The sequence below is a fragment of the Aquarana catesbeiana genome, linkage group LG01, assembly GCF_042186555.1.
Source record: "Aquarana catesbeiana isolate 2022-GZ linkage group LG01, ASM4218655v1, whole genome shotgun sequence".
In the NCBI taxonomy this organism is placed as follows: domain Eukaryota; kingdom Metazoa; phylum Chordata; class Amphibia; order Anura; family Ranidae; genus Aquarana; species Aquarana catesbeiana.
In genome coordinates, this window is record NC_133324.1 from 751,783,784 (window position 1) to 751,808,174 (window position 24,391).

At 43.0% G+C, this 24,391-nt stretch overlaps 1 protein-coding gene across 1 annotated transcript in view; it reads left to right on the forward strand.

Annotated features, from left to right (window-relative positions):
- The window catches only part of ETFDH (electron transfer flavoprotein dehydrogenase), a 48,173-nt gene that overhangs the window by 10,257 nt on the left and 13,525 nt on the right, over nt 1-24,391 (forward strand). The window contains exons 2-7 of the mRNA XM_073605833.1: nt 8,403-8,543; nt 9,238-9,467; nt 9,707-9,788; nt 19,724-19,842; nt 20,057-20,134; nt 20,433-20,579. Of these exons, the coding sequence (XP_073461934.1) occupies nt 8,403-8,543; nt 9,238-9,467; nt 9,707-9,788; nt 19,724-19,842; nt 20,057-20,134; nt 20,433-20,579 (797 nt within the window). The remainder of the gene's footprint in view (nt 1-8,402; nt 8,544-9,237; nt 9,468-9,706; nt 9,789-19,723; nt 19,843-20,056; nt 20,135-20,432; nt 20,580-24,391) is intronic.

Below are 24,391 nucleotides of genomic sequence, written 5' to 3' on the forward strand. Positions count from 1 at the left end.
GTCCTTGATGGCGCCAAACCTGTCCAGCTGAAAGTCTGGGCAGAAAGTGAGGCCACGTGCATGGACATATCTATCTCTTGTGTGGTGAGAGGACGTGAGGATAAATTGACCACATTTAACGTAGTTTTTGTTTGTTGGTTTTGTGAGTTTTTGACGGATGTGTTTGAGATTTCTTTTGATGAGCCTGTGAGTGGCTTCTCATTTGATCTAAAAAAGTACCTGGAGGTACAGATTGTGAGCGTGTGACTATTGAGGTAGTGGGTGCATGCAAGGAAGACCTGGAACTACTAATTGAAGTGGGTACGTCTGATATATTGTCACATACACATATATATATATATATTATAATATATTGGTGGTAGACCGAGAATGGCTACCATTACCTGTCCTTGGAGGGGAACCCTCCATGTGGTTCATTAACCTGCCGGTGACGTTTTTGTCATCTCCGGCCTCTTTGTTGGGAAGAAAACCGTGGAGGAGAAAAAGTATGTGAATGCACAGACAAATCCTAGTTATTAGTGCGTACATTTCTATCATGTTTTAACAAAGATCTAGCATGGGTTTGATTTAGTTCCATTTGTAAGCTTTTCCCTCTTCAAAAGCTTTTCTATCCCTTTGTAATTTTTTATCTTTTTTTTAATTAAAATGTTTTTATTAAATTGTTCCAAATGACATTTGAGTTTTTCTTCAGACTCAACATAATGAGGATGTGTTTTGAGATGTATTTGGATTTTTTCCAATTTTCTCATTTTGGGACAACGTTTTTAAATGAATAAAAGCGGTTTATTGTAAGCACCCTGCCAGTGTTTAATGGCTTGTCTCAACCCTCTAATTCCTATATCTGCAGGAGAGCTTGTTCTGTAAAAAAAGAACAGACTTACTGGACAGATCACCAGGTGATCAATACAAGAGAGAAAGCCTGAACAGTTTATGTAACTGCTTGAAAAGTGTTAGCTGGAGTTCAGCCTAAATTTTTAGTCAAGTCCATCTAAATCTACCAGTCCACGCCAGACTAACAATGCTGCTGGCCAAAGGTGTCTGCTTTATTACTTCATCCTGAATGTAGACACCCTAAAACAGGAAGTGAATTATTAGCCAGATCACCAGGTGAAATAAAGTAAAAAAGCCCCCAAAAAAGAAGACTAATACAGCCATTACATCTAAGAATTGTTAAAGTGGTTGTAAACTCACATCGAAGAAAAAAAAAAAAAAAAAAAAACCTGCAAGACAAAGGCATAATGAGCTAGTATGCATAGCATAACAGTAACGGCACACTCGCTGAAGCAAACGGCACGTACATACCATTGCTTCATTGCGCATGTGCCGATGACATCAGCACATGCAGATACAGGGGATATCTCCTAAACCGTGCAGGTTTAGGAGATATCCAGTGTAGCTACAGGTAAGCCTTATTATAGGCTTACCTGTAGCAAAAAGTGGATTGTAAGGGTTTACATCCACTTTAAGCTGCAATTTAATGTTTGCTTTTGGGTTTAAGTTCCCATGCACACCGGTGCGGCTTTGAAAGCACACTACTTGTGTGATATTTTTAAGCTGCACTACAGTGCAATTTGCACTAACTTATTTGTTGCAGCTTGCAACTTCATACAACAGAAGTCTATGCAAGTCGCAATGAAATTGGCAAAAAGTAGTGCAGGATTTTTTTTTCAAAGTCACTTGGGACATGAGTCGTGGCAATTTGAGTGGTTCCATTACCGACAATGGGGTGCGACTTGTCATGCGATTTGGAACTCTCAAATTTCATCAATGTGAATGGAGGCTAATATTACTTTAAAACCCAAATCCAGGCACAGCAAAAAAAATATGAAATAAAAGTTTTTTTTTTTTTTCTAAACACTTTGAGTACAAAAAATAAACCTTCCCCAGTAAACTATTTGTTACTCTTACTCTTACCCTAGCAGTTTTAAGGCCTCATGCACACCACTGGACGTTAAAATGACGTTATAAAAATGCCAGTAGCTTTGCAGTGAGTTGTTCAACATTTTTGCAATAGCGTTCTTTTTCAATGGATCAAAAACATTAAATGCTGGTGAGCTGCGTTTTTTGAGCGTTTATCAGCGTTTTTTGACGTTAGCGTTTTTACAGCTGAAAATCTCTTTTTAGCGCCCACTAGTTTTTTTGTGGGGGGGTGGGGGGGGGGGGGTTATAGCCAAAAAGCACCCCAGCCAAAAAACTGTTGATAACAGCCTATGTATGCATGGTCACATAGGATAACATGGTGGTGAGTTTATTTACTGTAGAAAAAAACATCTGAAGCCAAAAACAGCAGCTTTAAAAACATCCAGTGTGCATGAGGCCTAAAACTTTCAGTGCTGCTGGTTCCTGCTTTCTCGATGCTACTTCCCCAAACTTCTGGTTTTCACACAAAACTGTAATGCTCCGTACACACGGTCGGATTTTCCGACGGAAAATGTGTGATAGGACCTTGTTGTCGGAAATTCCGATCGTGTGTACACAAATCCGACAGACAAACTGCTACGCATGCTCAGAATAAATTAAGAGACGAAAGCTATTGGCTACTGCCCCGTTTATAGTCCCGACATACGTGTTTTACGTCACCACGTTCAGAATGATTGGATTTTCCGACAACTTTGTGTGACCATGTTGTCGTTGTTGTTGTCGGAATGTCCGATCAATGTCCGACCGTGTGTACAGGACATAACAGTGAATAGTTCACTTTAAAAAAAAAAATAATAATAATAAATGTACAATTTATTTTTTGCAGGTAAAAAAAGTGCATTTATTATTTTTTTTTTTCTTAGTAGCCTGCAGAGCATTGCATTGATGATCAACAGATCATGGGTACAGTGTCAGGTTCCTGCAGACTGTCAGTACAGCTGTCTGCCTATACCTCCTATACTGAAGTCCAGGAAGAATGGATGAGCTACAAGAGCGCTCGCCAGCTCCCTCACAGTTCATTGAAAACTACAAGCTGTCTGCCACAATGGTAACTATTTTGTAGTTCACTCATTCGCAGAACTCAATGAATGATGCAGCTGTGTGAACTCCACAAGAGCTTAGATGTGGTGGCTGCATTCATTTTCTTTTTTCAGAGTTTTTTCCATTTATTTCCACATAGTGGTCCTGCCTGAAATGCACTTCCTGGCCTAGTGGGACAATGCTCACTTAACCCCTTCACGGCCCCTTACCATGTGATCAACTGTCAGCCAATGATAGCTGATCACGTGATATAAACAGAAGATCGGTAAACTTTTTTTTTTTTCCTCACGCTGACAGCATGAGGAGAAAAAAAGCCGATCACCAGCTTCTGTGCAAGGGACAGCGGTCCTGAAGAGGAAGATGCACAGCCATCTCATCTGTGCCCACCAGTGCCGCCTGCCAGTGCCCACAGTGCATAACAGTGCCACGAATCAGTGTCCACCAGTGCACAACAGTGCCAGCAATCGGTGCCACCTATCAATGCCCACAAGTGGTGCCAGTCAGTGCCACCTAGCAGTGCTGCCTATCAGTGCCCATCACTGCCAGCTATCAGTGCCAGCTATCAGTGCCGCCTTATCGGTGCCCATCAGTGCCGCCTCATCAGCGTACATCAATGAAGGAGAAAAATTACCTGTTTGCAAAAATTAATAACAAAATATAAAACGGTATTTTTTTTTTTTTTAATTTGGTCTTTTGAAATTTTTTTTTAACAAAAAATAAAAAACCCAGAGGTGATCAATTACCACCAAAAGAAAGCTCTATCTGTGGGGAAAAAAAAAGATAAAAATTTAATTTGGGTACATTGTTGTGTGACCGCGCAATTTTCGTTCAAAGAGTGACAGCTCTAAAAGCTGAACATTGGTATGGGCAGGAGCGGGGTTCAAAGGGGAATTAAACCCACCATTTAACCGTTTCAAATAAGTTCCATTTCCGGCATGTGCCGGGAATGTAAGCCTCCCAATTGGTTGTGCTCTCAACCAGACTGTCAAACCATCCAATGGCTGGTGTCATAACTGATCACATGTTCAGCATCATGGCAGTTTTAGATTAAACAGAGGCCAAGATGGCAGCTTCCTTGGCTGAAAACGATAGGGGGGTTTACTTCCTCTTTAAGTGCCAAGTAAGCAAGTGGTTAATGTACTGTGTCCATGGATAAGCAGTGTTGTTACTCAAGGACAGGAAGTATGTTGGGTTTAAAGAACATCTCCCCCCTTTCTACTTCTTTATAACATTGGGGAAGGTGTCCACAGTGAGAACTGGGAGCAATTCATGCAGCAGAAGCAGAGAACACAGGAAGTCATCGAGTATCTAGATTTCTGGCGTGAATAACAGGCATCAACCGATAATAATACTTATCAGGTATAACAAAATGCTTTCTGTTAATATATTTAAAACACCAAAAGAGAGCAAAATTAAAAGGATTTACATACACTTTAAGTGTTTTGTAGGTTAATGATGCCTGATGTATCACTAACCTCAATAGTGCCCCAAAACGTGGTCAGCTGGCACATGTTTTCATGCATGAAGCTGAATGCCTGAAAAAGGTGGCACCAATAGGGCAGTAAGAGAAGCTGCAGGCTTATGATGGGCTGAGAAGCACTCCTGTCTGTTTCAGAGCCAGAAGAGGGTATGTGCTATTGTACATGTTGGCCTTTTCTACGGCACTCCAGTCCCCCCCAAAAAACGAAGTCAGTGGCTACAAATACCGTAGCTGCTGACTTTTAATAAAAGGACACTTGCCTGTCCAGGGATCCAGCTGTGTTGGCACCAGAGCCGATTTTTCACTCGGCTTTGGGTGCAAGTGCCGGCATCTTCACTAAGGGATAGTGGCAGTGAAGCCTTCAGGGCTTACAGCCGGTTCCCTACTGCACACGCGCGAGTCCCGCTGCGCTTTTGGGAATGTCCCGCTGTCTTCTGGGACCTGTGTGTCCCAGAAGGCAGTGGGGGGGGGAAGGCGGAGGGGCCAGACATACTCGTAGATCACCACGGCGATCATACCTGGAAGTGGAAGGACGTACCTGTCAAAACCAGGTACACCCCCTTAAAAAAGGGTCAAATGTGGCAATGGGGGGGGGGGGGGTGCAAACAAGTGGTGCTTTCCCTTATGGCTTTAAAGGAGAAGTCCAGCCTGAGCTCATTTGGCTGTGCTTCTCCTATGGGTCACAGGAGTGCAATTTTTGTTTTGCACTCCTGTGACCCGTTTTCAGCGGAGAGTGGTCTGAAATCTGCTGACGTCACACAGATCAGTTCAGGCACTGCTTCATCCCGACTCTGGAAGTCTGAATCCAGCAGGTGCCTAGACGGCCACTCCCCGCCCCTCCACAGCTCAGCGCTCCAGTGAGCATGGAGGAGCAAAGAAGGAGAGCTGCTGATTGACAGTCAGCAGCTCTCTGCTTGGGGAGCTGTGAGAACCGAGCCATTGGTGGTGTTCAATGGCTTGGTTCTCAGTGCAGCGACGCTGGGGGACAGATGCAGCATCGAGTGATGCTGAATCCACCTTAAGTATAAGGGAGGGAAAAAACAGATAGCCATACTTCTCCTTTAAGCCAGAATGGAGAAGCCATGTTCCCGCAGACTTGCACGTAGACAGCTTCTGTTAGAACCGGTTAAAAAAAACAAAAGGCTGCTTATGCTGTTTAAATTTAGAAACCAAAAAAAAAGAAAAACAATCAATCAAAATGCATTATACCTTCCTCTTTAGGAAGTTGCTTTTCCTGTGATCTTTTAAAGAGAATTATGATAGCTGTTTTAACAGTGTTATTGCTCATTACTGTCAACGTGATACATAAAAGATGCCCAGTAAAACCTTTTGCCTTCTGCTGGTCTCCATTAAATAATTATTTGAGGTATAGTGTAGAAGTACTGATTAAATCAATGCAATAATGTGAAAGGAGTAATTGGGTTGTGGCAAACAACATGTTATAATGGTTTCCAAAACTACTGTTACCTCAATTAGAATAATTTCACACTGATGCTATAATGGGAAACTTGACAGGTGCTTTGGGTGCCTGCTGAAACAGATTAGTACACTGTTCTACATTTGTTGGGCACAGTCTACAGGCAACATTGGTAAAGTGCGTGAAACATGTTGGATGCTGTCCTGCAGCCACCATTTCTGTGACAATAGCCATTAGAACCAGAAATCACATCAACACCTGCAACTACATTTTTTTTGATGTGCTGCTGGTTTGACTGCTGATTGGTTGCTGTTGGCAGTGCTTAAACTATCTGATTTTTTTTTTTTAAAGGCAATGGAGTTGATTTACTAAAATTGGAGAGTGCAAAATCTGGTGTAGCTGTGCATACAAACAAATCGGCCACCATTATTTTTTAATTTAATGTTTTTGTCAAAGATTAATTGAACTAGCTGAAGTTAGAAGCTGATTGGCCAGCTGTGTACGCTCCAGTTTTTTTAGTAAATGAACTCCAGATCCGAAAGCTAAAGGATAGGTGTATTGTGTAAGTCTATTGTAACACTTTCCAAAAATGCTTTTCTTTGGCCAAAGTGAACATGTAGGGCAGGGGCAACTCAGTATGTTTGCCCCTCAAAGGACCAGTTCTATATGTTAGACTATGCATCTACTATTTTATTCTGCTGTACATTACGTACAGGATGCAGAGTTCAGGTATGCTGTGTGCATAGAGTGCAAGGTTTAGGGGTGCGCTATGCATAGAGTGCAGAGTGTGGAGGTGTGCTATGTACAGAATGCAGGGTTTAGGGGTGCATTACATACAGAGCTTTTTTGCGTTAGTACTCTCTCATACCTATGTAGGCGGTTCTCTCTACTACCCGTGTAGTTGGCTCTGTTATACCACCTCGTGTAGGTTGGTGCTGCCTTGTAGGGAGATAATTCTCACTCTCAGATTCTGGAGAGCTGTCCCCAACTTACCCCATTGTGAGGGATCTGTTACATCCGAAAGCCGTTGCAAGCATAGCTGTCCCTTGTAAACACAGAAGGCTTGTGTGTTTACAAATGATGGCAGGAAGTTGGGGCGGAGGGTGAGAGCCGAAGGTGCCAGAATGGAGTTCTGCCATGATCCAGCTGCAAAACTGGGTGGGGGGGCCACATGACAAGGCCTGGAGGGCCTTGTGTTTGGCATATGTAATGTAGGGCAAAATAACAGGTTCACTCAGTGCCAGCCCCAAGATTAGCACATAACCTGCATCCTTTCACTGCTGTTTTTGACAACTGGCAGCGAGACAAGGGGGTGCTGGTTACGTTTCCAGGCCTTTCTAGTTGGAGCCTATACAGGGCTAAGGACTCTTTTCACTTCCATGTAATATCACTGGAAGCCTGAGCAGGCAATCGCCAAGCATTAATGCTGTCACATGGAAGGAGGGGAATAAAGGGAATGCGTTATCTGCTTCTCCATACAGAAGTACAAGGCATTGTCTTCACTCCTGGCGGCTAAATGGTGCTAGTGGAGCCTGGGGAAGTGCGCATTAAGGCAAACTTGCATGGGCAAAACACACGTTTGTTTTAATTCTCAGAACCATCTGTATGGTCACAGCGTAAGATGTGCTCTTAGAGTAAACTGATCAAGCACAGACTACAGCGGATGTGTGCAGACCTCATAGAAAAGAGATTATTATTATTATTATTTAAATGGTGTTTAACCAAGGTTACCCTATTTGTCACTGGTGTAATCATGTTTCCAATGTCAGACCAGTTAGCGTATTTTTGAAAATTGTTGGAAAAAGCAGTTGTTTACAGTATGTAATATAAAAATATGTCAGAACTGGCACAATAAAATTATTTGCCATGTCACACCTAAAGTGTCTTCAGAAAAATATGGGTGATCATATCATTGGCCCAGAACAGTTATGCAGATTGAGAAAGACAGGGTAAAGTCAGAAGTCTCTGTGTATATTTGTATTGAAGAAACATAGCATGATAGCAGGGCATCCAGCGTTCTCAGCCTCCCAAGTTTTTTTTTTTTTTTTTTTTTTTTTTTTTTTAGCTCCTTTCAATTAAAGGTTTGCTTTAATAAACAAAGGGGTTAATTTACTAAGTGCAAATAGACTGTGCACTTTGCACGTGTATTTGCTCCAGAGCTTAGTAGTTGAGGTGAAAATTCTCTTTGCACAGAATAACCGATCGCATGCAAGGGGGAAAAAAAATATAGCATTTTTGCTTGCAAATTTATTGGATGATGAAAGCCAGCAGAGCTTCCCTTCATTTCCTAAGCTCTGGGACAACTGCACTTGCAAAGTGCACAGTCTATTTGCCTTTAGTAAATCGGCCCCAAAAATTTGATGGGAAAACCAATATCCTCACTGAACCCAGCCACACAGAGGAAATCATGGAAAAAGATATATGTGGGTGTGTGTATGCATATCTCTGAGTGGCATTTCTTATTTAGAATAGGCAGTTTACCAATTTTGTTATATTTGTTGAATAACTGCAGGTCTTTATTTTATCTTTTTTTTTTATCTGCAGCACACCAGTACTTACATCAGTTAAAGCCACTACAGACATTTCTGCCCTCACTATGCATGAAGAGACGGTCCTCATCCACAGTACCAAGGATCACTACACACTACACTATCTGCTCACGTGAGGAGGACAACAGATGGGAAGGTACTATGTCTTAAGCTGTTATTGGTGTGAATTGTTGAAGGCTCCTCTTCCTTAATGTATATAGTAAGCTGAATTAAGAGGCAAAAACTGAAGGTTTCCTCAGAAAACATCTATCCAATAGCTTTGGCCACGTGTAATTCCAGAGTTGCCCATGGTGCTTGAGGTAACCCACACCTGGTGTGTTGCCTGCTCATGACTATGGGATTACAATTAATCCAGTGGGTATGGCACTAAGTGGCACTCTATGGCACTGTCTAAGTTGCTGTCTGATAGTTTAGTCTATCAAGTAAAGTACAGTAGCATTAAAATAAGCCCTACAGATGTTTGCAACAGAGTTGCAGTAGGCAGCAATCCCTCATAACAAGCCAAGTCCCTAACATATCTGCTAGTTTTCTTCCTCTTTTTACTTTGTGCCTGTCTTTCAGGTGAGCCAGAAAATGGCCATGGATTGGCTTTAATTGGCCTTATTCATCAAAATTTCCAATGAAAACCTGTTCTTGCTGCCCACAGCAACCAAACAGATTCTCTCATTCATATTACAGTGAAAGAATGCTCTGTATAGCCTGAGTAGTTGACAGGAAGAAGACTTCTTACTGAAGAAACTTCTACAAATAAGGTTCAGTATGTTCTTTAATTGATTACTGAAGATTTTTCTTTCTAACTGACCCCCTCATTTTTTTTCTTCATTGTGCAGGGATCAATATGGAACGGTTTGCAGAGGAAGCAGATGTGGTAATAGTTGGAGGTGGCCCAGCTGGTTTGTCTGCAGCCATACGATTAAAGCAGCTTGCAGCTGAAAACGATAAAGAGCTCCGTGTCTGTTTGGTAGAAAAGGCAGCCCAGATTGGTGCCCATATACTCTCGGGGGCCTGCCTAGAGGCCCGAGCCCTGGATGAGCTTTTCCCTGACTGGAAGGAGCGAGGGGTATATACTCAGATCAGTATATTTTATTATAATTTTCATTATTGAGAAAGCTATCCATTAAACCAATTTTTGCTAGACTTTGTATTTAATTACGTTTATAATCTCTGTAAAGTAATAAACAATGTTTGGTTACTTTTTGATATAACTGTCTATTAATCGTTTTATGTTGAATGATAAAAATGTCTGTGCTCTCACCTTCTTACATGGGCGCACTCTAAAAACCAAGTCTTCTTTCTTAGGCTCCTCTGCAAACTAAGGTGACCGGAGACAAGTTTGGAATCCTAACAGAGAAGCACAGAATACCAGTTCCAATTCTCCCAGGTAAAATGTGCTGTGAATCAGGAGAGCAGAATTTGAAGATTCTTTTATTAGGAATTCATGCCCAATTTGGGGTTTTGGTCTAGTTTGATATTTGCCATTTTAAACTCTCGGACCAATCTGTGCAATTATCACAATCACTCCATGGAGAAAACTATCACTTGGTAGCAATAACTCTTCATTTCAATGTGTGCCAGTAACAAAATATGTAGCGCAGCTTTACCCCCACTAAACTCCTATTCACAGCAAAAGCGTTCAGTAATCAAGTGATATAAGAATAATGGTGAAAAAGCTGTGAGTATTACTAACAAAATGACACTGTGTTAAAAATAAGGCAAAATTATAATAAATCCAACAAGTGTATTAATATGTAAAACACACTTCAAAGTTCACATACTGTATAAAGTGTTAGATAATACAGATGATGCGCAAAGTAAACCTGAAGAAACCTTTGACCATAGTGGAGGGAAAATACAACACTGTAGACCCTTTTCACGTATTATTACTTCCACTCATCCACCTGTTAATCAGTGTAGCACAAGGGACACTCATACACTGTAGGCCCAGTTGACCGCATAGACCAATAGACATCCCCCACCCACGTGAGTGGAGGTGCCCCTTCACCGTAAGGAAGATTTGCCTCCAGAACTGAAGGACCAGGAGGGTCCTGTGCTTCTTAGTGACCTGGGATGTAGGCTTTTGCTTGGAGCCTAAGGCTGGTTGCTTACGAAGGGAACTCCTTCTTGGCTTCCAAAGGCATCTCTGATTTCTGACCAGTCACATTTTTTTCCTTCATTACGGGTAGGCGCATGCTTAAACCCACAGTTGTTTTCTGAATTAATTCATTCAAGGATTGTCCAAACAAGCATTTGCCCTCAAAGGACAGCACCTTGATTTGCTTCTTGCAGAGAAGTTCTGCCAACCAATACTTGAGCCGTAGGAGCCTTCTTGTGTTAACAGATATGGTACCCATCCTTTAAAGCTGCCATGTGGAATCTTTCAAGGCATCTACTGAGAAACCCAAGATTCTCTGAAAATCCTCCAGGAGCTGCCCTATGGCAGGATCCTCTGGGTCTTAATTTGTGGAATGGAGCAAGCAGACCAAGCTCCCACTGCAGACTGCAGAGTCATTCTCACTAGGGAGAAGAGGGCCTCTAACCAACCATATCTGTGGCTCTTGAAAGACTGAGACCTCATCCACTTGGACCATCAGGGTCCTATTCAAGTAGGAAGTGGCTGAGTTAACAGCAGGAGGACCTTCATATTTTTGTAGATATAATTCTTCTTCCGTGGGGTACAGGTGAGCTAAACACTTAGGTTGTAAAAACACCTTCTCTGGATGAATCGAATCAGCATGTATCACTTTCTGTAAGTGAGTGTACTAGAAAGGACTTGGGATTTTTTTTGGCAGTCGTTAGGACCCAAAACCAGTACTTTTAGAAGAGGATTTGATAACTTCAGGTTAGTGCACACCACATCTGCCAAGAAGCTCACCATAGTCTTCTGTGTCTGAGACAGCCCTGCACCTTGAGATTCTCCATGGGGAGGACTCGTCCACAGAGGATTCCTGATCCTTGATAGCTTGCTCCTCTTCCTCATTCTGAGGATTTTACCCTGACACCACATCATTTTTTCAAAAGGGGAGGAGGAAAAGAAGACTGCCCACGTTTGCACTCCTGGCATTCCAAATCCGTGAGATTCCTGATGGCTGATCTCAGAGATCAGAAACGGCTACAGAAAATTCCTTCCATGACACAAAGGAAGTGAAGGATTGTGCCCCTGAGACAATGGAAATCTCAGATAAGGGCAGGGAGGCCATTGCAGGGTGAACTGTGTAGGGGTCCTTCCTACATGATTGAGAGATTCCGGAGCCCACCTCTATCACCCTCCCTTCCTTCCTCTCCAACTGCTCTCAACCTGCGCAAGACCATTGGGGGATCATTCTCCTGGACCTGTAGAGCACCCTGTCAGCAAGTTCAACTGGTACGCTGTGTCCAGGAGATTGCTGTCTGCAGGATCCAGTGTGGACCCACAGCATTACAGGCTATCCCCACTCTTGCAAACAGGGTTTGGGTACAGTACCTCTTGGCCTGCTGGCTGTAGAGACCGAACCAAATAGAGCCCACCTCTGCCATCTAGGGTGTTAGGAACAGGCCAGAATTTATGGGAACCGAAACCCATGAAAGATCTTCAGAGAGACGCAGGGAGGCACATTCATCACTTAAAGGGGGAGTTCCCACCCCCCATATTTTCATCTTTACACCATCAGCTTCATACATGCCTAAAAAATAACAGCTAAACAGCTTTGCCCCCCCCCCCCCCCGTCCCTTCCTCTTCCCCTTCCTCTTCCCCTTCCTCTTCCCCTTCCTCTTCCCCTTCCTCTTCCTCTCCCCTCCCCTCCTCTCCCCCCCTCCCCTCCTCTCCCCCCCTCCCCTCCCCTCCTCTTCCCCTTCCTCCTCTTCCCCTTCCTCCTCTTCCCCTTCCTCCTCTTCCCCTTCCTCCTCTTCCCCTTCCTCCTCTTCCCCTTCCTCCTCTTCCCCTTCCTCCTCTTCCCCTTCCTCCTCTTCCCTCCTTTCCTCTTCCTCTTCCCTCCTTTCCTCTTCCTCTTCCCTCCTTTCCTCTTCCTCTTCCCTCCTTTCCTCTTCCTCTTCCCTCCTTTCCTCTTCCTCTTCCCTCCTTTCCTCTTCCCCCTTCCTCTTCCCTCCCCTCCTCTTCCCCTTTCTTTCCTTCCCACCTTCCCTACCGTGCATCTTACTGAAAAAAAGCATAAATACCAGAAAAGGGGTATAATCTGATACCAGCTGTTCCGTTATGTTTGGTATGTTATCATTCAACTGTTTTAGATTGTTATTTGCACTAGCTTGCTCATCCCAGATGCTACGGGGGAGTAGTCATTGCGCTTCCTCTTCTGTGTGTTCCTACACTCTAGTCAGCTGGTCTGCCCTGAGAGTTGGAACACCTCACTGGTCGTACAATAACGCCCTGTTTATATTTGTTGCTGCTTGGAATGTTGCCTTACACACAATTTTTATGCTTCCTTAAGCATTATTTCACTATTACTTTTTACTTTTCTTCCTTATTTTATCTTCTTTTTTTTTTTTCCCCCGAGCCAGATGTCCGGGCCTAAAGTTTGCTTATTCCACCCTGATCTCTCCATGGCACCTTTTAAACTTTCTAACGTTAAACATCAAGGGTCTCAATTCCGCCCCCCCCCCCCCCCCCCCCCCCATAAGCGGGTCAAGGCCATCCAGTCCTTTACCTCTCTAAAGATAGGAATTGTAGCCCTCCAGGAAACCCATTTTGCTGCACGATCAGCTCCCCGCTATTTTAGTTCACATTACCCACAGGTATTCTTGGCCTCTGCAAACATGGAACACTGGGGGGTATTGTTGGCTTTCTATCATTTTATTACCTTTCACTCCTCATGCCGAAATCATATATAATTATAGTTGGTCCACTTCAAGACATTGAAGTAACATTGGTCTCCTATTATGCGCCTAATGACAACCCTAATCCCTTCTTTTCCCATTTGCTCCAAGTAGTCCAGACTCACCGCTAGGGGACTCTGATTCTCTGCGGTGACTCTAACCAAGTCCTGCAACCACATTTAGACAAATCCCCTTATGCACCCGAAGCGCATCCCCCCCCCCCCCCCCTCTCTCTATCTATACGTAAATTATTACAACAGGCTTGCCTCCTCAACCCTTGGAGGGAATGCAATCCACTGAAACGTAATTGCACCTTTTACTCTTACCCGCACAAATCCTTTTAGAGAATCGACCATATTCTTCTTCCGGTGGCATTTTCCCCCATTCTGCTTGGATCTCGTATCCAACCGATTCCTTGGTCTGACCATTGTGCAGTAATTACTTCTATATCGTGTTTTAAACCTGCAATCTAGAGACAGGACCTGGTGTATGAATGAAGCCCAATTGACTAATAAGTCATACTGCTTTGACATTCAACTTCCCTTAAAGGACTATCTCCTGCACAATGCCATACCCGATGTATCGCCGGTTCTTTTGTGGGAGAATAAACCTGTCCTTGGAGGAACTTGTATTCGGGTCTCCTCTTAGATTAATCATGATAAAAAAATCTTGATTGCAGCAGCTGGAGTCTGAGTATCGTGACCTCTTTCTTTGTTTCCAATCCCAACCCTCCAACCAGAATAAACTTCTGGATAAATCCAAAATTGAGCTAGACTTACTATTAGCTGAGTCAGCTGAAAAGACCCTTCATATGTCTCATCACACAGTTTAGGGTAGCCTTGCCCCACTACTGGCAAATGTCTTTAATGCATTACTGCGTCAACATGCTTTCGGCAGCGACACATTGACAGCTAATATCTCAATGATACCAAAACCCAATATGGATACCACTGCCTGGTCGAACTACTGGCCTATTCCCTTGCTTAATATAGATATCAAAATTTTAGCTAAGATATTGGCCAGATCTCCTCATTGGGAACTTGGTCCACAAAGATCAAGTGGGATTCATACCATCGCGACAATGTCTGTAGAGTCATTCTTATGCAACATCTGGCCCGCTCTCACCGGCTCCCCATGCATCTGCTATCACTCGATATTAGGAAGGCATTTGATACAGTTTCTTGGACACATATGCAGTTCATTTTGCAGAAATGGGGATTTGGCCCAAATTTTCTACATTGGATAACTTCCTTATACACTCGCCCTCAAGCGTATATCAAATATTCCGGATTCTGCTCTGAAAGGTTCCCGATAGCTCGGGGGACTAGACAGGGTTGCCCCCTCTCCCCTTTATTATTTGCCCTCGCCATTTAGCCGTTGGCATTGTTAATCTGTGCCAATCCTGATACCAGGGGTTGTGAGGTAGCCTCCTCCCACAACAAATTATGTCTATTTGCGGATGATGCCCTGCTGTTTATTACCTCCCCACATTTTAACCTTGCAGAACCTGTTCAAATTATTAGACAGGTTTGCCCATCTGTCAGGTCTGGAAGTTAACCGCCATAAATCGGAGGCGCTTAATGTGTCGCTGCCGAATGAGGAGGTATCTCATATCCAGGCCCACTTCCCTTTCCAATGGGCCACTCCCTATTTACCCTACTTAGGCATTAAGCTGACAAGCCCCCTTGCCCATCTATACCGCACAAATTACCTCCCTATGTTTTCCCATTTCACATCCTTGATGGGTACCTGGCATCCCCTATGTGTCTCATGGCTTGGACGTATCACGGCAGTCAAAATGACCTTACTCCCCAAAATCTTATACCTCTTTAGAGTACTCTCCATATCGATTCCCTCATACTTTTTCCGAGCTCTCCCTCCAACGTCGTGTTCATGAGTATATCTGGGGCTCCACCATGCCAAGGGTCCCCAGGTCTATTCTCCAAAGAGGTAGATTTCAGGGAGGCTTGGGTGTACCTAATTTCCTTAAATATTACCAAGAGGCCTAACTGGCCCAATTGACACTATATCATGCTACTGAGGAAGTGCCTATATGGGTTGGACTGGAGGCTGTAGACTTAAGTCCGGTGTCGGTTTTCAATATCCTCTGAATATGTCATAAAGACCTAGGGCCTTTAACCAATCCTGTCGTGCAACATTCTCTCTCCCGGTGGGATAAGCTGAAGCTCCCCTTTAAGTTGATCTCTCCCCATTGCCCGTTTTGTTTCGTTTTATTGCCACCCAGCCTTGTATCCTGCCTACTCTAACCCAGCTTTGTTTAGGTTATGGCATTCTTTGAATTTAACTCTTCTACTTGACTTGTCCACTGACTCGGGCCTAAAATCTTTTCCTGTTCTCCAAGAGCAAATTAGTTTATCCCCCAAGGGAATGCTTGTGATACCTTCAGATATCCAATCTCTTTGCTACGTACAACCGTGCCTGCTTCATCCCTTTCCAGTTTGTCTCTCTTTGAAGGTATTTGTAATTCATCCTAACTCCCCCCACTACCCTCTTACGCCTCAAAATGGGCCTCCGATCTTGGGGTACAGTTGGAGCAGGGAGACTGGGATGGAGTCTGGACAGCAACCAAGTCCTCTTAGCAAAATATGCTAGCAGTGGAGACTAATTAGAAGATTTTACTCTGAGGGTCCCGGCAAGAATCTCAAAATTACTACCTGGTTATCCGAGTGCTTTCCTGGATGTAAAGAGCTGGGCGAACATGTCCATATTTGGTGGACTTGCCCGATGTGAGGCTGTTTTGGGCTGAAATATTCAGGATAGCCTCAATATTACTTCAACAAACTTTAGAACCCGATCCTATTATCGCTCTTTTGAGCCACTGTACACATGACATTATAAAAGCACAGACAAAACTGTTACAGCAACGTATAACTGCCTCTAAACAAACCATAGCAAGGGCCTGGAAGACCTCGGTACTCTGTGTAATTGAGACCAAAAGTAGAATAACCTAAGCCATGATTCACAGCAAAATCAAGGCCACCATACTAGATAAGATCCCTAAGCACCGTAAAGTCTGGCAGCCATGGTTGGACCACCATCTTCCACCTGAGTTTGACTCTTCCCTCCTCTAGCCCTGACGTTCAAGGCCTGTCCAAGTTTGTTGATCATGTCCATCGCCTGGCTTGAGTGGCTGACCCTACTTCTCTTCCTCTCTCTTCTTTCTCCCTTCTTTCTTCCTGTTACACACCCTGCTTACCTTTTTTATTATTTATTTTCTAAACATTAGAGGTATTCACCTTTTGTCTACTGATGCCTAACGACATTGTATCACCTGATGGCGTTATAGTTCTAATCACGTGGACTTTTGAACATGTGTATTCGGAGGACCTTAACCTCTGCGTTCTCTATACTCGCATCTAAAACCAATTGTTCCACTGCATTGTAGTACTGTTTTTTTTGTTTATACTCATTCTTACAGTTGTGAGATTATTTGAGATTCTATATGTTTTTGTGTTACTACCAGTGCTAATTGCGCTATTACTGTTACATATATTTTATATTCCTTACAATAAAAATATTGAATAAGAAAAAACAGCTTCGGCATTCCTAAATGGTTTTCTGGCGATTTACGTCACCACCTGCGGCGCACTGGCTCCTGGGACATGTGTTATGATTCCAAGGAGTCAGTGGGCATCTCTGTGCTAGGCTGAGGCTTTTGTGTTTTGGTGGAGATTGATTAGGTTTGTTGCCAAAACAGGGCGGGCACTTCCGACGACGCCCGTTGTAATGGCAACCCAAGGCAATCCCTGTGCTGCGCCCTGTGTGTAATGCGCGAGATCGGGAGGTGCATGCTGGGTAGCCGGCAGCACCTTATCCTGGAAAAGAGCACTAGTTGGCTTCACATGCCCAGAATCGAGATGGAAGCACGCAGCAAAGAGAAGACAAAGGTTATTTAAATAAAAAAACAAAAAAACATGCAATATAACAGCGGATAAAAAATAAAATGTGGGTGGAACGCCGCTTTAAGAACACTAACTAAAAAAAAAAGGGGGCTTAGTTTGCTGAGAGGTGTTATGCCCAGGCAGGGATAACTGCTTTTTTTTTTTTTTTTTTTTTTTTTTTTTTTTTTTTTTTTTTGAGCGAGTAGACGTAGACAATGATTTAAGCATAGTGCAACACAGGCAGAGATGTAAGGTTTTTCATATGTACATAACAAACTGCCACATGTCAAAGTTCTCTAGATGTGTCAGTGGGCAAAGTTCACGGAAATGTTTTAATAATGCAGTTTTTACCATTCACCACAGGCATCTGTTACTTTAACCACTTCACGACTGCACTATAGTCGAATGATGGCTACAGCACGGTCGTACTTTTCCGGGAGGACATCATATGATGTCCTCCCATGCTCACGCTTCCTGCGGACCCCCTGCGGGCATGCATTGGCAGTGATCTGTGATTGCTGCGTCCTTCAGACGTAGCTGATCACCAAAGACCTTCAAAATGTGGCATTTATTTTTACAAAATGTGGTACTAAAAAAATGTGGCAATATGGCATTTATTTTGGCCAAATGTGGCATTTATTTTTCAACTTTTTCACCCCCCTTCCCATCGTAAAAGGGATATTAAATGGTGCACCTTAAATCATATTAACTACTTTATTATTATTTACAGGTATTTACAACAATTTTAGTTTTAATTATAGTATAATTTTACGTGAGCGACTATGCTCTCCATAGAAAAATTGAGGCGACGGTCGCTGAGGATGTACTTTAATTTTGAAAAAGTCCTCTCTATGTCGGCTGATGTTCCAGGCGCGTATTTCCTTGCGTGTATTTCAAGAGTTCTCAAAGAAAACTGAATAAAAACTTACCGATTTCGTGCACAACTTGCAGAATATCTTCCCACCTTCCATGGTAAAATTGCTGCCACCATTAATCCACTTCTTGAAAAGGGTTACGTTTGAACTAACACAAGTTTAGGCATATTGAATTAGGAAAACACGAAAATGTAAAACACGAGCGATGACTTCAGTAATACACTTCAACTTGGTATGAAGGATGTGGGAAAGGGAGCTGATATACTGTATATATGCATTTCCCTACGGTCCTCCCCCCTACTAATGGATTTTTACATACAGTGTACGCAAAGATATAAACTGTGGGACAATCCCCCCTCCCCCTTAGCAGCCAATCCACATACACATATACATCCCATAATAAGTTTATCTTAAGGCAGACAGAACAATGTGAGGTCATTAAAGCGGGGGTCCACCTATCTATCGTTTTTGTTTTTTTTTTTTTTTTTGTTTTGTTTTTTTTTTGAGTTCATTCGCAAACTTTTCTTCTCAGCATTACATACTCACATATTGTGTGTAATATGTCCACCTGTGTCAGATTTCGTCGGAAAGAATAACTTATATTATTCACTGCAGACAGTTTCCATCTTCATTGTGGGCATTTGAAGCCCACAAGCATTTATTTCCTGGATGTGGTGAATGCTGTGCTCCCAGCATTCACCGCTAGTTCCCGCACATGCTCAGTGGCATCCTGGGAAGCCTGAGACTAGCTCCCAGGAGTCTGGGAGAGGCTAGAAACACGCCTACTCCCACGGGAGGAGAACCAGGAAGTGCAAAGAAGAATAGAAAAATAAAAGGTAATTACGGCGATTTAAATTTTTTTAAACGGCATACAGATATTGTTCAAAATTTGGGTGGAACCCCGCTTTAACATTTAACAATGAGACAGGCACAATCCACATTCCCTCCCAATACACAAACAATAGGGAAGTCTGCCAATGACAGTCTGTGTCTCTCTCACAGACAAGCACATGGAATACACTGTGTAAGGTGGTATTAAATCTTCATATTTCTATATGAAGACATTGCTGACAAATATTACTGTCCCACTTGAAGAATATTAGAATATTTTTTATTTTTTCTTGGCCCAAATAAGGCAAAATATGGCACAAAATGTGGCATTTTCCCGAAAATCGGCGAAATATGGCATTTCACCGAAAAGTGGGCAAAATGTGGCATTTTAGTATGGCGCCTTGGCAATGTGGCATTTGAAGGTCTCTGCTGATCACAGATCGGGGTAAAGAGTCAATCACTGCAGTTCTTAAAGTCCCAATATTTAAATGTGTATAGACTATGAATAGGAACATGGTGTGTTTTATTTGAAGCCATCTGGAATATGAAGTGACCAGTATACCATGTCACCATTTTATGCCCAATAATTCAGGGTGTATAGCACAGTAGGTTAATTTTCTGTTAATAGTTTCCTGTTGTAAATAGTAGAAACTAAGTAGAGAATGTTGCAGGTGGAAATGTCCTTCAAAGTTACAACAGTGAATAGGATTTGTCCTTGCCTGTAACAGGGTAACCTCCATGTCCAATTTCTGTTTACTTTTCAAGGACATTCCTTTTACAGGGGAAGCTCAGATAAATAACCTTATGCTGCATGAGGTAATTTTTGTTCCTGTTAACAAGAAGTCTTATGATCATGGTGTTCATGGATTTGTCTTTCTTCTTATTTTTTTTTTTAAACCTAGGACTTCCAATGAATAATCATGGGAATTACATTGTAAGACTTGGAAAGTTCGTCAGTTGGCTTGGAGAGCAAGCAGAGGCTTTGGGGGTTGAAATTTATCCTGGCTATGCTGCCGCAGAGGCAAGTGACCCTTTTATGTTGCTTGACAGCCATTTGGCTTCTCTGTTAGGTTTGTACTTTGTTGTACAGAATGTATTCTTTTTAATGATCCAATTACAAAAATCATACTGATTTTACAAGATCATATGATAAGTGCTCAAAGTATCAGAGCAGAAAGGCTGCATATGGCTGTGTATTGTTTTTCTCTGTTAAAGTCCATTCTCCTTACTTTTAGGTGCTTTTCCATGAGGATGGCAGTGTTAAAGGCATTGCAACAAATGATGTAGGCATAAATAAGGATGGCTCACCAAAGGTAAAAAAGAAGCCAAACACTACAGATTAAAGGTTACTCTTTTTATCTACACGTCTATAGCTATATTATTAAAGCCTAATGTTAGAGGAAGTGCCTTTATCCAGAATTGTCTGTAGAAAAGGAAAGAAAAATTGGTCAAACGTAATTCTGCCGTAGTTGGAAGTCCTTGTTAATAAACTAGTTTGTATGGTGTGTTTTTTTTTTGTTTTTTTTTTTTTTTTTTTTATTCTTTGTTAGCTATAAGATATTGTTTTATAGGGCAAATGGCTTAACATATTTACTCTTTTGATTCCTGTAGTCAAACTTTGAACGTGGTCTGGAACTCCATGCTAAAGTCACCATCTTTGGAGAAGGCTGTCATGGGCACCTAGCCAAACAGTTGTACAAGAATTTCAATCTCCGAGAGAATTGTGAACCACAGACATATGCTATTGGTTTGAAGGAGGTAAGGACTTGTTCTTCTATGCTCTGCATTGCCATTTGTTGGGAAATTACTATATTTTACATAGCTCTGTCATTCCAGTTGAACTATAACATCTTCAGAAGAGTAGAAAACTAGGAGCTGAGCCAATCTGTTAATAAGTCTCTCTGGTACTTGGTAGAGAAGTTGGTATTTCAAGCAACACAAAGTTGCAAAGCCAAAATGTTATTTCTTGTTAGTTTACTAAGAGAAAAATATCACATAGAAAAATGCTGTTCATCCTCTTTGGCCACACAAAAATAGTTACCTTTCCCCATAGGAATTTTAGGCAACCGAGAATAACCGAGAATAAATCAACCAATTGGTGGCGGCTGGTGAAAAAATTTTTTGGGGAGCGCAAACCCCTCCAGGTCCTTTCAGCAGGGCTGTCATGCAGCACCGGGCACCCCATGTCTGGCCGCAGTGATCCCCTAAACTTTACCGCTCCACCGACCTCAGGACATGTCTGCCATCCATCACACGAGTGCTGAATATTAAACTTCCCGGGCTGGCCGTATATCGGGGACATTGCATTCCCGGAACACCACTTTGTCATTCCCGACGATGGAAGGCGGACCAGATCCGCAGAGGGGTGATTGGAGGGGGTGAGGGGGGACTTACCAGATGATGAGAATAATGCAGCAGAGGAGACTGTCACATTCCGGGGACACTGGCACTGCAGCCTCTAATTGTCCTATCACCAATCCCTCCTGCCCGGATCACACTGAGACCATCTCTCCGGTGTGCGCTCCATCCTCTCCATAGTTCTTTAGCCTGGTAACCGATCGCCCCTCGCTGCAGTCATGGGCATGTGCGATCCTATTGGGAGAGAGGGGGATAGAATCGGAGACTGAGTGTGCATGGATACGCATCAGGATAATCCAGAATCATCCCCAGAGCCATGGAGAGGACATGGACAATCGGTGGCGGTCACCGGCGCTCTGCCCCTCCACAGATTCCTCAGGTTATCTTCCTGGCCAACCCGATCCGCCTCCTGTCCCGATTGGTCAGGAGGAGAAGCCGGAAGTCAATAGCGAATATCAATTTGCTATTGTCACAAGTGGGTGGGGTGTGCCTGGGCCCACCCATACAAACGTATAAGTCTGGCACCCTGCAAGGGGGCGGCGCCCCTACACCCCTAATGGACCAGCCGCTCCTGTAACCAGTACAATGATGTAAAAAATAAAAACAGATTTGTTGAGTTAAAATCAAAACGGCCCTTATAAATATGAGCTTTGGTGTATTTTGTCCCCATATTAATGCAATGATAACCTTTAATAGCGGCAGGCACACTATACAAATAATTTCTACATAATACTCCTGCCAGAAAGAAATCCCAATGTGTTTCAATTACAGAAATCACAATTGTCATCAGGGGGATCAGGGATATCTAGATCAAAAATACAATGTTAGAACATCACACAGTACATTGCCAAACACATAACACTTAAGATCTAATCCCTGGCTTCACCGAGTATATATTTTTGTACATCCCTTGCAACACAGGGGATAGTAGGTATAAACCAGAGCAATTCAAATGTAGGTATTTTTTCCTCAGTTGCTCCGACCATAATCTGGGAGGGACGAACCATTTAAAGCTTACGGGAGATCAAATGGGTAACTGCGTCATAGGAAGGACATGGCCAAACACCTGCAGCACTTTACAAGAAATTCCAAACCATAATACGGAAAGTCACTTGTGCTGGTAGTTACTATATTACTAGGATACTAACCATGTGGGGGGCATGAAGTGTAAACTGAAGTTGCTACATGAAACAGGTTCCTTACAAAGGACTTTTTTTAAGGCAGTGTCTTGGGACTAATGGTTTTAAAGCGGAGTTCCACACAAAAATGGAACTTCCGCTTTTCGGAACCCCCCCCCCCCCTCCGGTGTCACATTTGCCACCTTTCAGGGGGGAGGGGGGTGCAGATACCTGTCTAAGACAGGTATTTGCACCCACTTCCGGCATAGACTCCCATGGGAGTCTACGCCTCTTCCCGTCCCCACCGCGCTGTCTCCTGGGAAACACACAGCTCCCAGGAGAGAGCGGGGACCACTTGGGACGCGCAGCGCGACTCGCGCATGCGCAGTAGGGAACCGGGAAGTGCAGCCGCAACGCTTCACTTCCTGATTCCCTCACCTAGGATGGCGGCGGCAGCTGCAGAGAACCGAGCGGGTTCTCGGCGTCGCCTGCCGACATCGCTGGACCCTGGGACAGGTAAGTGGCCATGTATTAAAAGTCAGCAGCTGCAGTATTTGTAGCTGGTGGCTTTTAATAATTTTTTTTTTTTTTTTGCGGTGTGGGTGGACCCCCGCTTTAAGTAGCAAAATACCTATAAGAATTGAAGTTATATGTTAAAAAGATACTTAGAGAATACTTTAATAAATATATATATAATATAGCAAGTCAAAGGTTTGTATAATTGCCAAAAAGGACTAATCGCCTTGGAAAATTTAGGACATATGGGGTCCAAGGGAATCTCCTGCCCAAGGAAGAAAGAATGATTTTTTGTTTTAATCCAAGTTATAGTGTGGGACATATGCCCCTCTAGATCATGCATAAACCGGCTAAAGTAAAAATAAAAATCTATGTATAAGCTAATCAAAAATCTAATGCTACATGTCCCCACTTATATACATGCCATATGGGCCATGTAAAAAGTCCCATATGCTTACAAAAGGGTGTGCTGTTACCTTTTTAATATGATGAGTGTCACGAACCAGCCAAAGCCCAAGTAAAACCTATTGTATAAATGGCTATAAATAGATTATAACTCCACCCAGTTCCCAATTGAATGATGAAACATGTACCACCTGTATGGAATTATCCATTCCCGCCGCAGCATGACACAAGGTGGCCGATGGACCTCCCGCATGGCCTCCTCGGTGTTCAAGAAGGAGCCAGGTCCACTGGCTCTTGCCGCCGTCTGTTGCAATTGCGTGGCATAATGACGTAACGCGTACACCCAACCTCACCATGCAAAGCAGCAATGCATGCATATGTGATGTCGTCATTGCCTGGAGACAACCATGGGATGCCGCCGTCACGAGAGATTGCCCCTTGGAGACCAGGAATGGGAAAACCAAGCCCAAAGCTATCTCCAAAGGGCAAAGACAGGGAGGTGGAAAATAAACCAACTCCCCCGGGCTGTGCCAGGAAGCCCTTCGCTGCCTAAAAGTCCTAGAGGGAAATGTAACTATTTTTTATTTCTTGTTGGTTTTGGAGAGAGTTGGGGGAAGGGTTAGAAAATAGTTGCTTTTTCTGTCCTCATTATGTACGTTTCCTCTCACTTACTTACTTCGTAAAATGTTATCAGAGACAGAAGAATAAAAACCTGATTTTATCCCTTCCTCGCTGAATTTGAATGATTCAGCATAAACATATTGACCAGCTGGGCAGATTAAAGTCTTTAGTGCCATAATTGTATTTAGTAATATCTCTTTACTCTGATCAATTCTTGTTGGATTGTCAGCCAAAACCTTTTCTCTCGTTTTGGAATAGGCGAGGTTTAAGAAACTGTAAGGTTTTTATTACAGTCTGCCTCTCTGGGTAGATTTTCTTAACTGTCTGTGGCAGTGGAAGATGGGAAGTGAGAGGAAAAAGATTGCAATTGATGGACCACTAAAATGCAATAAAAACCTACCAGAGGTAATTGCTTTTTAAACCATACAAAACAAAAGATGTATTTTTTCATATTAAGAAAAAAACAGTTCCTGCAAGTTTTGAGTTTTGGTATCGGTCACTGTCCAGTGAGTCTCCCTTCTCAGTTGGTGGGTTGGTAACTGTATGTCTCGT